The 11814-nt window shown below is 35.1% G+C and overlaps 2 protein-coding genes across 2 annotated transcripts; both read left to right on the top strand.

Moving 5' to 3' along the window:
- Positions 1-634: 634 nt before the first annotated feature.
- On the top strand, positions 635-1405 carry LOC116015031 (putative germin-like protein subfamily 1 member 9). Its single transcript, XM_031255015.1, has 2 exons — positions 635-755; positions 855-1405. Exons 1-2 carry the CDS (start codon positions 635-637, stop codon positions 1403-1405), a joined length of 672 nt encoding a protein of 223 aa, XP_031110875.1.
- Positions 1406-6636: 5231 nt separating this feature from the next.
- Positions 6637-7593, top strand: LOC116014696 (germin-like protein subfamily 1 member 17). The gene is made up of 2 exons (XM_031254639.1): positions 6637-6844; positions 6940-7593. The coding sequence occupies exons 1-2, from the start codon at positions 6724-6726 to the stop codon at positions 7488-7490; spliced, it is 672 nt and encodes a 223-aa protein (XP_031110499.1). The 5' UTR covers positions 6637-6723; the 3' UTR covers positions 7491-7593.
- Positions 7594-11814: the final 4221 nt, after the last annotated feature.

Here is an 11814-nt window from a genome sequence, read left to right as displayed (position 1 = left end):
TATTGTATAATACAACCCATATAGCTTAATGTATTGGAAGGTAGCCTGGGCAGCACGAGAACAGAACAACACTGCGGACATATTGGCAAATTTGGCCAGCACATATGACAGTGGGATACACATTCTGCAGGACCCACCAGATGGCATTAGGAACATACTAGAAGATGAAGCGATAGGTATACCTTGCTGGCGGAATTTGTTTGTAAATAGTTAGAAGAATGTAATGAACATTCTGGGTAACCCCTTCCAATTGATATAAAAAATATATATAGCTTAATGTATAAAAAAGAAAGTAATCGAAAAAAAAATATAAATGAAGAAAAAACGGACCTCCTCACCACCTATAATTATTCTAATACTGGAGATGCTATTTTTTCTAATAACAATAAGAAGAATCCAACAAATTTACATTACCAGCATCAAGAGAGAGAGAGAGAGAGAGATTTTAATAAGGAAAAAAAATCCTGTTTTACTAAAAATAATTGACTCAATTTGAAATGGCGATTATTACCAAATTGATATATATCTTTCCATAATATACAAAAAGAGAAATGAAGAAAATATGATTGGTATTCTTCAAGTAACTATATATACTCTATACTCGAGCAAATGCATTCACACAAATTAAACAACAATGGCCTTTCACTTGACATTAACCTTAGCCATTATTGCTTTAGTTTCTTCATTTGCTCATGCCTATGATCCAAGCCCTCTTCAAGACTTCTGTGTTGCGGCAAATGACCCCAAAGCCACTAGTACCTCTCATACATTATTTTCTGTTTTCTTGTTCATAAATACTCACTATATATGTATATGCAACTAACATTTGGGATTAATTTGTAATTTTTGTGCAGTTTTTATTAATGGAAGAGTTTGCAAAGACCCAAAGCTTGTAACTCCAGAAGATTTCTTCACAACAGGTCTTAATACTTCCACATTACCCGCGGCGTTCCCGGGCTCAACATTTAGTTCGGCTAGTATTAACAATATACCTGCATTAAATACACTCGGTCTCACTTTGGTTCGCAATGACTATGTGGTTGGTTCCGTTGTTCCACCCCACATTCACCCTCGAGCATCTGAGCTTGCCATCGTTTTGGAAGGTACTTTCTACTTCGGATTTGTAACCGCTGATCCAAGCGATCCGACAAAAAATCGAGTCCATGCAAAAACGTACAACGTTGGAGATGTTTTTGTTACCCCTCAAGGACTTATTCACTTTGGGGCTAACATTGGATCTGGAAATGGAAGTACTTATGCGGTTTTCAATAGCCAAAGTCCTGGGTTTAATTTTGTATCGGATCAGCTTTTTAGATCTGACCCACTCATCTTAGATGATGTGTTGGCTAAATCTTTTCGTGTGGATGAGAAAGTGATAAAGCAAATTAGAGCACAATTCTCTTAGGAAAAGTAGCATTTTAATGTAAACGGAATGTGCAATAATTAAAGATTGTTTCTCTTTTATAATGTAATAAATATATGGTGTGGCATTCCTATCTCATGTGATAATCACATTTTTTAAAAGTTATTAATCCATATAATACGAATGAATATTGGTTCAAATTCAAAGATTTAATGCACAAACATCATTGACACTCTAATTCTTTCAGATGATCATACTATGATTGGAAACTAATTACATGAGTGTTGAGCATAAATAGAGAATATAAATACGTTGAGGGAGGGGCTTCAATTTTGATTGTTGAGGTCAAGGAATTTAATAATGTAAAGGTAAAGATGAATTTATAGCGTAAGAAAATTGTGTGAAGAATATTTTATTTGAGCTTATTTGTAAACATTGTATCGTCCGAATCTCGTAACTATTGAGAGGATGATAAGTGTGCAAATTGATGGATCAATTTGGACTAATTGAGCAGGTGGGCATGGTTTATTTTGGATCAACCATCAAATAGTATTGAGAACCTATTACTTTTAGATGCCTTTAATTTAAAGAGTGGTAAGATGTTGTTTAACTATGGTAGTCTAGTTTGCTCCAAAAAAAAATTACGGTAGTCTAGTTTTACCTGTCTTTTACTTTTGGATATAACAAAAAATAGTGATTATGGATTGTCGGCAGAGAATGTAGGCAGCAGCCACATTAGGTAGCACACAAAGTTTGGCAAGCTACAATATTTAAATGGAGTTAGGAATGTTAGGCACCTACAAAGTTTGAACAAAACTATTTATTGTTTGGTCCCTACATTTTAGGCTAACTACAAAATGACCCCAAATCTACAACTATAAATAGGGAGGTCATTTGTCATTCTAGTCATCCCAAATCATTCTATTCTTCCCTCATATACTAGAGATATTAGAGAGTTTGTTGAGTGTATTTCTCCTTCCTAGCAAGAGAGAATTATCCTTGTTTTCTCCTTGTTAGTTAGAGAGTGGTTGTAACTCCTATTTTCTCATAGTGAAATTCTTCTACCCTTGCCCGTGGTTTTTACCCTAATTTGTTTAGGGGTTTTCCACGTAAAATCTGTGCCTCATTTATTTTTCTTTCTCAAATTATTGTTGCAATCTGATCTATCCCACTTCCGCGGGCGCAACAATTGGTATCAGAGCCTTCAGATATATTGTTCAGAATTTGTTTCAAGAACAATATGGCAGCGAAATTTGAGATTGAAAAATTCAATGGGAAAAAATTTCTCATTGTGGAAATTGAAGGTGAAGGCTATCCTGAGGAAAGACAACTGTCTAGCAGCTATCAGTGAAAGGCCGGTGGATTTTACTGATGACAAAAAATGAAGCGAGATGAACGAGGATGCTATGGCGGATCTATACTTATCAATAGCAGATGGAGTATTGTCAAGCATTGAGGAGAAGAAGACGGCCAAGGAGATTTGGGATCACCTCAACCGGTTGTACGAGGCCAAGTCACTGCACAACAAAATTTTCCTTAAGAGGAAATTATATACTCTTCGTATGTCAGAATCTACTTCAGTGACGGAACACTTAAATACGCTGAATACTCTATTTTCCCAGCTTACATCTCTAAGCTGTAAAATAGAGCCACAGGAGCGTGCGGAATTTCTACTTCAGAGTCTACCTGATTCGTATGATCAGCTCATCATCAACTTAACAAACAACATCCTTACAGACTATCTAGTCTTCGATGATGTTGCAGCTGCGGTTCTTGAAGAAGAAAGTCGGCGCAAGACNTGGAATTTACCTCAGAATTCCAATCCTCAAGGAAATGTTGCAAGTACCTCGGATGATGGAAGTGCTCTCTGTTGCGAAGCATCAATAGCCAGGGAAGGCAGAAAAAGGTTCGCGGATATATGGCTCATAGACTCGGGAGCCACATATCACATGACCTCAAGGAAAGAATGGTTCCATCATTATGAACCAATCTTAAGAGGATCTGTGTACAACTGCGACGATCATGCCTTGGAGATTATCGGCATTGGAACCATCAAGCTGAAGATGTACGATGGAACAGTCCAAACTGTTCAGGATGTGCGGCACGTGAAGGGCCTGAAGAAAAATCTATTATCCTATGGAATATTGGATAATAGTGCAACCAAGATTGAAACACAGAAAGGAGTCATGAAGATTTTCCAAGGAGCGCTTGTGGTGATGAAAGGGGAGAAGATAGCTGCAAATCTATACATGCTGAAGGGAGAGACTTTGCAAGAAGCAGAGGCATCGGTTGCCGCATGTAGTCCAGACTCTACGCTGCTATGGCATCAGAAACTTGGGCACATGTCAGAACAAGGAATGAAGATTCTTGTGGAGCAAAAGCTACTTCCGGGGTTAACAAAGGTATCACTTCCTTTGTGTGAGCATTGTATAACAAGTAAGCAGCATCGTCTTAAATTCAGCACATCAAATTCTAGAGGCAAGGTTGTTCTAGAATTGGTTCACTCTGATATGTGGCAAGCACCGGTTCCATCCCTAGGAGGGGCAAAGTATTTTGTCTCATTCATCGACGATTACTCTAGGAGATGCTGGGTGTACCCTATCAAGAGAAAGTCAGATGTGTTTGCGACTTTCAAAGTCTTCAAAGCACGGGTGGAACTTGATTCCGGGAAGAAGATCAAGTGTTTCAGGACAGATAATGGCGGGGAATATACAAGTGAGGAATTTGATGACTTCTGCAAGAAGGAAGGCATCAAAAGGCAGTTCACGGTGGCATACACTCCTCAACAAAATGGAGTGGCAGAGCGGATAAACAGAACCTTGCTGGAAAGGACAAGAGCAATGTTGAGGGCTGCGGGCTTAGAAAAATCATTCTGGGCAGAAGCAGTCAATACCGCCTGTTATTTGGTGAATCGAGCTCCATCAACTGCAATCGAGCTGAAGACACCAATGGAGATGTGGACTGGTAAGCCTGTTGATTATTCAAACCTCCATATATTTGGAAGCATTGTGTATGCAATGTACAATGCCCAGGAAATTACAAAGTTGGATCCGAAGTCCAGGAAATGTAGATTCTTGGGGTATGCTGATGGAGTAAAGGGGTATCGCTTGTGGGATCCCACTGCCCACAAAGTTGTCATCAGCAGGGATGTTATCTTTGTAGAGGACATGCTACAAAGAGGAGAAGTTGATGATAGCACGGAAAAAGAAAAGCCAAAAACTACTCAGATACAGGTAGAGGAGGAATTTGAACAAGATTCTTCTGAAGCAGAACCGGCGCACGAGGAACCAGAACCAGAACGCTCTGGAACTCCAACAACTCGTCAATCAGACCGTGAAAGAAGACGTTCCACTTGGCACTCAGATTATGTTATGGAGGGGAATGTTGCATACTGCCTTCTAACAGAGGATGGTGAGCCATCAACCTTTCAGGAAGCGATAAACAGCTCAGATGTTTCTCAATGGACGGCAGCAATGCAGGAAGAAATAGAAGCTCTCCATAAAAATAATACATGGGAACTTGTGCCACTACCACAAGGAAGGAAGCCAATTGGTAACAAATGGGTCTTCAAAATCAAAAGGAATGGTGACGATCAAGTGGAGCGGTATCGTGCAAGACTNGACGATCAAGTGGAGCGGTATCGTGCAAGACTAGTGGTGAAGGGATATGCTCAGAAAGAAGGTATTGATTTCAATGAAATATTTTCACCTGTGGTTCGACTAACAACAGTTCGTGTAGTTTTGGCGATGTGTGCTACATTCAACTTACATCTAGAGCAGCTAGATGTGAAAACGACTTTTCTTCATGGAGATCTTGAAGAAGAGATATATATGCTCCAGCCTGAAGGATTTGAAGACAAAGAGAATCAGAACTTGGTTTGCAGGTTGAACAAATCTCTATACGGTTTAAAGCAGGCGCCAAGGTGTTGGTATAAGAGATTTGATTCCTTCATCATGTGCGTTGGATACAACAGACTGAATGCAGACCCTTGTGCATATTTCAAGAGGTTTGGAAAAGATAACTTTGTTATATTGTTGTTGTATGTAGATGACATGTTGGTCGCAGGCCCCAACAAAGATCACATTGATGAATTGAAGACACAACTGGCTAGGGAATTCGAAATGAAGGACTTGGGACCAGCAAACAAGATTCTAGGGATGCAAATTCACCGAGACAGAGGTAATAGGAAGATTTGGCTTTCTCAAAAGAATTATTTAAAGAAAATCTTGTCACGTTTCAGCATGCAAGATTGTAAGCCAATTTCTACCCCTCTTCCTATTAATCTCAAAGTATCCTCAAGTATGAGTCCTAGCAATGAAGAAGGGAGGATGGAGATGTCTCGAGTACCGTATGCATCAGCGGTGGGGAGTCTAATGTTCGTTATGATATGTACAAGACCAGACATTGCGCAAGCAGTGGGAGTAGTTAGTCGGTACATGGCGAATCCAGGCAGAGAGCATTGGAACTGTGTGAAGAGGGTCCTAAGATACATCAAGGGGACCTCAGATGTTGCATTATGTTATGGAGGATCAGACTTTCTTATTAACGGGTATGTGGATTCTGACTATGCAGGGGATTTGGATAAAAGTAAATCTACGACAGGATATGTGTTCAAAGTTGCTGGTGGAGCTGTAAGCTGGGTTTCAAAACTGCAAGCAGTTGTGGCTACGTCAACAACAGAAGCAGAATATGTAGCAGCTACACAAGCCAGTAAAGAAGCAATTTGGTTGAAAATGCTATTGGAGGAGCTCGGGCACAAACAAGAGTTTGTCTCTTTGTTTTGTGACAGTCAGAGTGCCTTGCATCTAGCAAGGAATCCTACATTTCATTCAAGGACGAAACACATACGAGTGCAGTACCATTTCATCCGAGAAAAGGTGGAAGAAGGGACAGTAGATTTGCAGAAAATCCATACCACGGACAACGTAACAGATTTCCTAACAAAGGTAATCAATGTTGATAAGTTTACTTGGTGTCGATCTTCCTGTGGCCTGATAGAGACGTAAGCGACATGGAAAGTGCAAGGTAGAAAGAATGGTGTGAAGATATGATTGTTACAATCTAATCTTCAAGTGGGAGATTGTCGGCAGNTATATTTTGATTCATTTGTCTTTTCTTGATTTGCATTAGTGATTTTGTCTATCTAATTAAAATGATTAACTCAATAATAAGGAATTGGAGATTCTTAGCTTACTAATTTATAAACATCTTTCCATAATATATATACACAAAATAATTAATGAAGATCAAAAGAAATTATTGAATTGATAGTGTTCAACAAAGTTAGGGAGTATATAAATACTCCAGTTTCAAGAAAGAAAAATAATACAATCATATCACACAAGCAAACATCAACAACAATGGCGATTCACACGACATTAACCTTAGCCATTATTTCTTTAGTTTCTTCATTTGCTCATGCCTATGATCCAAACCCTCTTCAAGACTTCTGTGTTGCATCAAATGACCCCAAAGCCACAAGTACTCATAAATTCTTTTTTTTTTCTTTTTTGTGTGTATGTGACTTTAATAGTAAGATCGATATATTTTTGATTAATTTGAAAATTTGTCTGCAGTTTTTGTGAATGGAAGGGCGTGCAAAGACCCAAAGCTTGTAACAGCAGAAGATTTCTTCACCTCAGGTCTTAATACTACCAAGTTTCCAGCGTTCGCCGGTTCAACATATAGTGCGGCTAGTATTAACGAAATACCTGGACTTAATACCCTCGGCCTCACTTTGATCCGCAATGATTTTGCACCAAATAGCGTCACTCCACCCCACATTCACCCTCGAGCAGCTGAGCTTGTCCTCATCTTAGAAGGAAGTGTCTACTTCGGGTTTGTGACCGTTGATCCAAGTGACAGAACCAAAAATCGTGTTTATGCAAACACGTACAACGCTGGAGATGTTTTTGTCACCCCACAAGGTCTCATTCACTTTGGGGCTAACATTGGAACTGGAAATGTAAGTACTATTGCAGTTTTTAATAGTCAAGATCCTGGGTTTAATTTTGTACCAGACCAGCTCTTTGGATCAAATCCACCAATCTTGGATGATGATGTGTTGTCCAAAGCTTTCAGAGTGGATAAGAAAGTGATAAGTCAAATTAGAGCAAAATTCTCTTAGGAGAAATATTTTTGAATGTAAACAATAATTAAAGGTTATTTCTCTAGCCTTTGTAATGTTGTAATAATACTCAATATTATGGTATGATATTTTATCGATGTAATAATCACTTGTTTAATAGTTGCATAAATTACAAACAAATAAATAATGATATCAGATTATAATGATCTTTTTAAATGTGTAAAATGATATTCAAACGTCTAATTTTTGGCCTGGCCATGAAAATTTCTTTCCCTAACCGGGTGTTTGGTTGGAGAGAGAAAATTAGAATGGAAAGAAATTTCAATATGAGGAATAATATGGAAAATTAAATTTCAGTGTTTGGTTTGGAATAGAATTATTGATAATTTCAATTCTAATATTTAGTATACATGAAATTAAAAAGGAATAGGTAATATGCACTACTACAGCAAATACATTTAACGTCGCCTAAATGACGTCGATTTTTTAAAAAACCGACGTCAAAAAATTTACTAAAGTAACTAACACACCCCTCACGTGTGAGTTAGAAATGTTCTTTTATTAAATAGTGCAAACATTCGAACATCTTTCACTTTACTTTATTTGATATCAAAGTGTAAAATGTATTTTATTTAACAAAGAAAAAAGCACATTTGATATTTTGATAGTTTCTCCTATAAGAAAAATATATAAAAGTTAAAAACTAAATTGTAGCGATGAAGGAGTGGTGATGGTATGATGACGCAAGGAATAACGTAAGCTCCTTAGCTTGTTTCAGTTTTCCAAAATTTTTTAATATTCATGATTTTTTACCGAGTACTATATGTTTTATTATTTACTCAAATATTTTCAGTCCAAAGAATTAAGTTACTGGATTTAAATCTATGACCACCCATTTAAAATGATAACCAGAATTTCATCAAACTGCATAATAGTTGGGTTGGTAAATAATTTAATGTGCAATTTAAGTATTCTTACACAGTCTTTATAAGACTAAGACCTTTGACCTTCTAATTATATTAATAATTTATTTATCAAATGTCTCAAGCTATTGGCTCAATATATTGTCTTATTTGATGCAAACATTAATTAACGAGAATTATTAAAAAAAAAAACTAAGTATCTTACGGGACGTTTGTTTGGAAGGAATTACAATTTCATTTTCACCTAATTCCAAAGGTAACGAAAATTAATTAACGAAAATTATTATTAAATGTTTGTTTGGAAGGAATTGCAATTACCTTCAACCAAACAAAAAAAAATTTACTTAATTTTTTTTTTTGTTTGGTTGAGGTAATTGTAATTCCGTAGAATTATAATTACCTCATTTTCATGGAATTAGAATCACATGTCTTCCTTGGTATATTTCAATTTCATGATTTTTAGGAATAGAAGCGATAACATTGAGACAAAATTATCTCTTTTTTTTAAACATAAAATTGATGTTCGACATCTTGCTCTCGATCATAGCGTGATGAACCCTTCTTATGATGTTTTTTTGGATGTAAGCTTTTAAAAAACTTAACAATTTATTATGTTAAATTAGGTTTGAACTTTAATTTTTATGAAATTTTTTTTTTTTGGATATGAGCTTAATTACGAAGCTTAACATTTGACGAAGTATTTGCTTGAAAATTAATTATAGTCTATCTAATTCAAGAATCAAGAGATTGTAGATGAGTGGTATTTGAATGTTTTTTTTTTGGTGTGTTTAAATATGTAGGTGGGTCCAGTTTTCAAAAAAAAAAATGTAGGCGTGTGTCCAAGACTCCAGGAGATACTTTCCATTTAATAATAATAATAATAATAATAATAATAATAATTAATAATTGAGGGATATATTATAAACAGACCCGGGGAGGATCAACCCGAAAAAAATCGGAGCCAATTAGCAATGGAGCCCCAGGACCTAGCCTGGCCAAGCCCGATCAGCCTACTCTGGCCTAGCCTGCCTAGGGCGAGCCCTGTGCTCGACCGGGTGCGAGGTCTTCGTTTATTGGGGTTTACACGGCGTGAGGTGCGGTCTACGGTGGTTATAACTTCCCGCTCTCTTCTCACGGGATAGTTAGGAGATTATTAGTATATTTTTTGAATACAGATTATTAGTATATAAACACTCTCATTTGTCTTGTTAAGATATAACATATCATTTTTAGTCTTAGTAATAGCATTACATAAATTCCTCAATACAAATCATTAATTAATCGAGTTATTTGAGTTAGACCCCGGTCAACATAATTCATCAATAATAATAATAATAATCTAAAAACATAATAAGTGTGATGTGTGAATGAAGGTTATACCCTTCACTTATGTCCGCCTTTTCCGTTAAGTTTTTTTTTTTTTTTTTTTTTTTATATACACGTTATGCTATAAAAGTTGTACTTTATAATATTTTGTACAAATATATCCCTACCATTATAACTTTCGGTATCTTTTCCACTATTGTTATCATGCACATGCATCCACAATATACTTTATTATCTTATTCAATAATAATAATATATTAACATTATATATTGGAGTTATATGTTAATTAATTTAAAATTTTAATATAAAATATTAATATTGGACACCTACTTTTTGCGCATCGCGCATACAAAATTCTATTAATAGTATAAAAGTTAAAAAAACTTTAAAATGTAACGATGAAGGAGTGGTGATGGTATGATGACGCAAGGAATAACGTAAGCTCCTTGTTTCACTATTGCAGATGATGGTTGGTCATTGGTCAACTTTTCTTTTCTTATTTCCTTTTCTTTTTGGGATGCAAGCTTTTTAAAAAACTTAACATTTAATTTATTTTATTAAGTTGTGAATTTTTATTTTTATGATTTTTTTAGATGTGAGTTAATTGTGAAGCTTAACATTTGAAGAAGTATTCGTATGGAAATTATTTAGAGATATTGTAGATGAGTGATATTTGAATATGTTATTTTTTTGGTGTTTGACTTTGTAAATAGGTCTGAGATATACTTATCATTTAATAATAATAATAATAATAATAATAATAATAATAATAGGCATTTTTTACATCATAAAACATTGTTGAAAGTTTAAATACCATGTGTTTTAATTTACTTCAAAAAATTGCCATATGTTTGGACCAATTATTTTGTCAAATTATATTAAAGTGTCACTATTATTTGTATTTATTAATTATTATTCAGTATATGATAGTCAATTTTATTAAGTTAATAGATAAAATCATGTTAAATGATTAAAAATAATTTTATATGATTCTTATATAAAACATTATTTCTTGTATTTAATTCAATTATTTGACATTGAATAGTGTATTTTTTTTTAAAGAACTAATATGACATTGCAATATATAAAACAACAACAACAACATGGTTTTGATATATATATATATATATATATATATAAATAAAAAAAAAAGAAGACATCTTCTTCCCTAAGAATGGACGAACATGATGTCCCTAGCTATTAGGTGAAGATGAGACTTTTTGTTTTCTTCCCTAAAAAAGGACAAACATGAAGTCATCTCAATACAATCTAGACAAATATAATTTAGGTAAGAGACGTATGTATGCTAATAGGAGAGTGAAGTTGACAGCAATAAGTAGCTGTCTTCGAAGGTTATATAATTTTTTTTTAAAAATCTTATAAAAATATCAAATCAAATATTATTATTAGTACTACTGTATGAGAAAAAGAATATGGTACAAACATTTTAAAACATGCAACATTTTACATTGTACTATACATATTATAGCAACCTGGGGACGATAACAGCAGCTTAATTATTTATTATTTGTCTTTTTTTTTTTTTAAAGTCGTATTCTCAAAGATTGATTTGAAGTTGTAAGTTGATCACGAAGCATATGTCAATATACGTACGCGTCCAAGAAAGCTGAAGGCCATTAGGTTACTCATTCGTCATAGTTGACCATCACAATCAAGAAAGCTAAAGATTAGGTCGCTCCCATTAGGAGCTAAAATGTTTGATAAACTTTGTTAGGTTGTTCCAAACACGGTTTTTTTTTTTTTCGTTAGTGTATATATATATGCAATTTTCTTGAATAGGAAGGTGTGCAAGGACCTGAAAACTTGTGACGACTGACGATTTCTTTGCATCGGGTCTGAATGGCATTAAGAGGCCATCGTTGCGGCGCAACGTACGGGTAGAGGTAGAAGAAAGAGAATAGAGGAGAGAAAAGGTAAAAGTATACTATGCAAACTAGAGATGGTTTATTGTAGGATTATATTTGTAAGAGAAAAAAAGAATAGAGAGGAGGTCTATTACCTTGTGTGCACAAGTTACACTTTGTATGTACCTATTGGGCACGTTTGCAATTTTTGGCTACTTTTCTTTTTCTTTTTCCTTTTTTTTTTTTCT

This window comes from Ipomoea triloba, chromosome 4 (genome assembly GCF_003576645.1).
Source record: "Ipomoea triloba cultivar NCNSP0323 chromosome 4, ASM357664v1".
Classification (NCBI taxonomy): Eukaryota; Viridiplantae; Streptophyta; class Magnoliopsida; order Solanales; family Convolvulaceae; genus Ipomoea; species Ipomoea triloba.
This window is presented reverse-complemented; position numbering and strand designations above follow the sequence as displayed.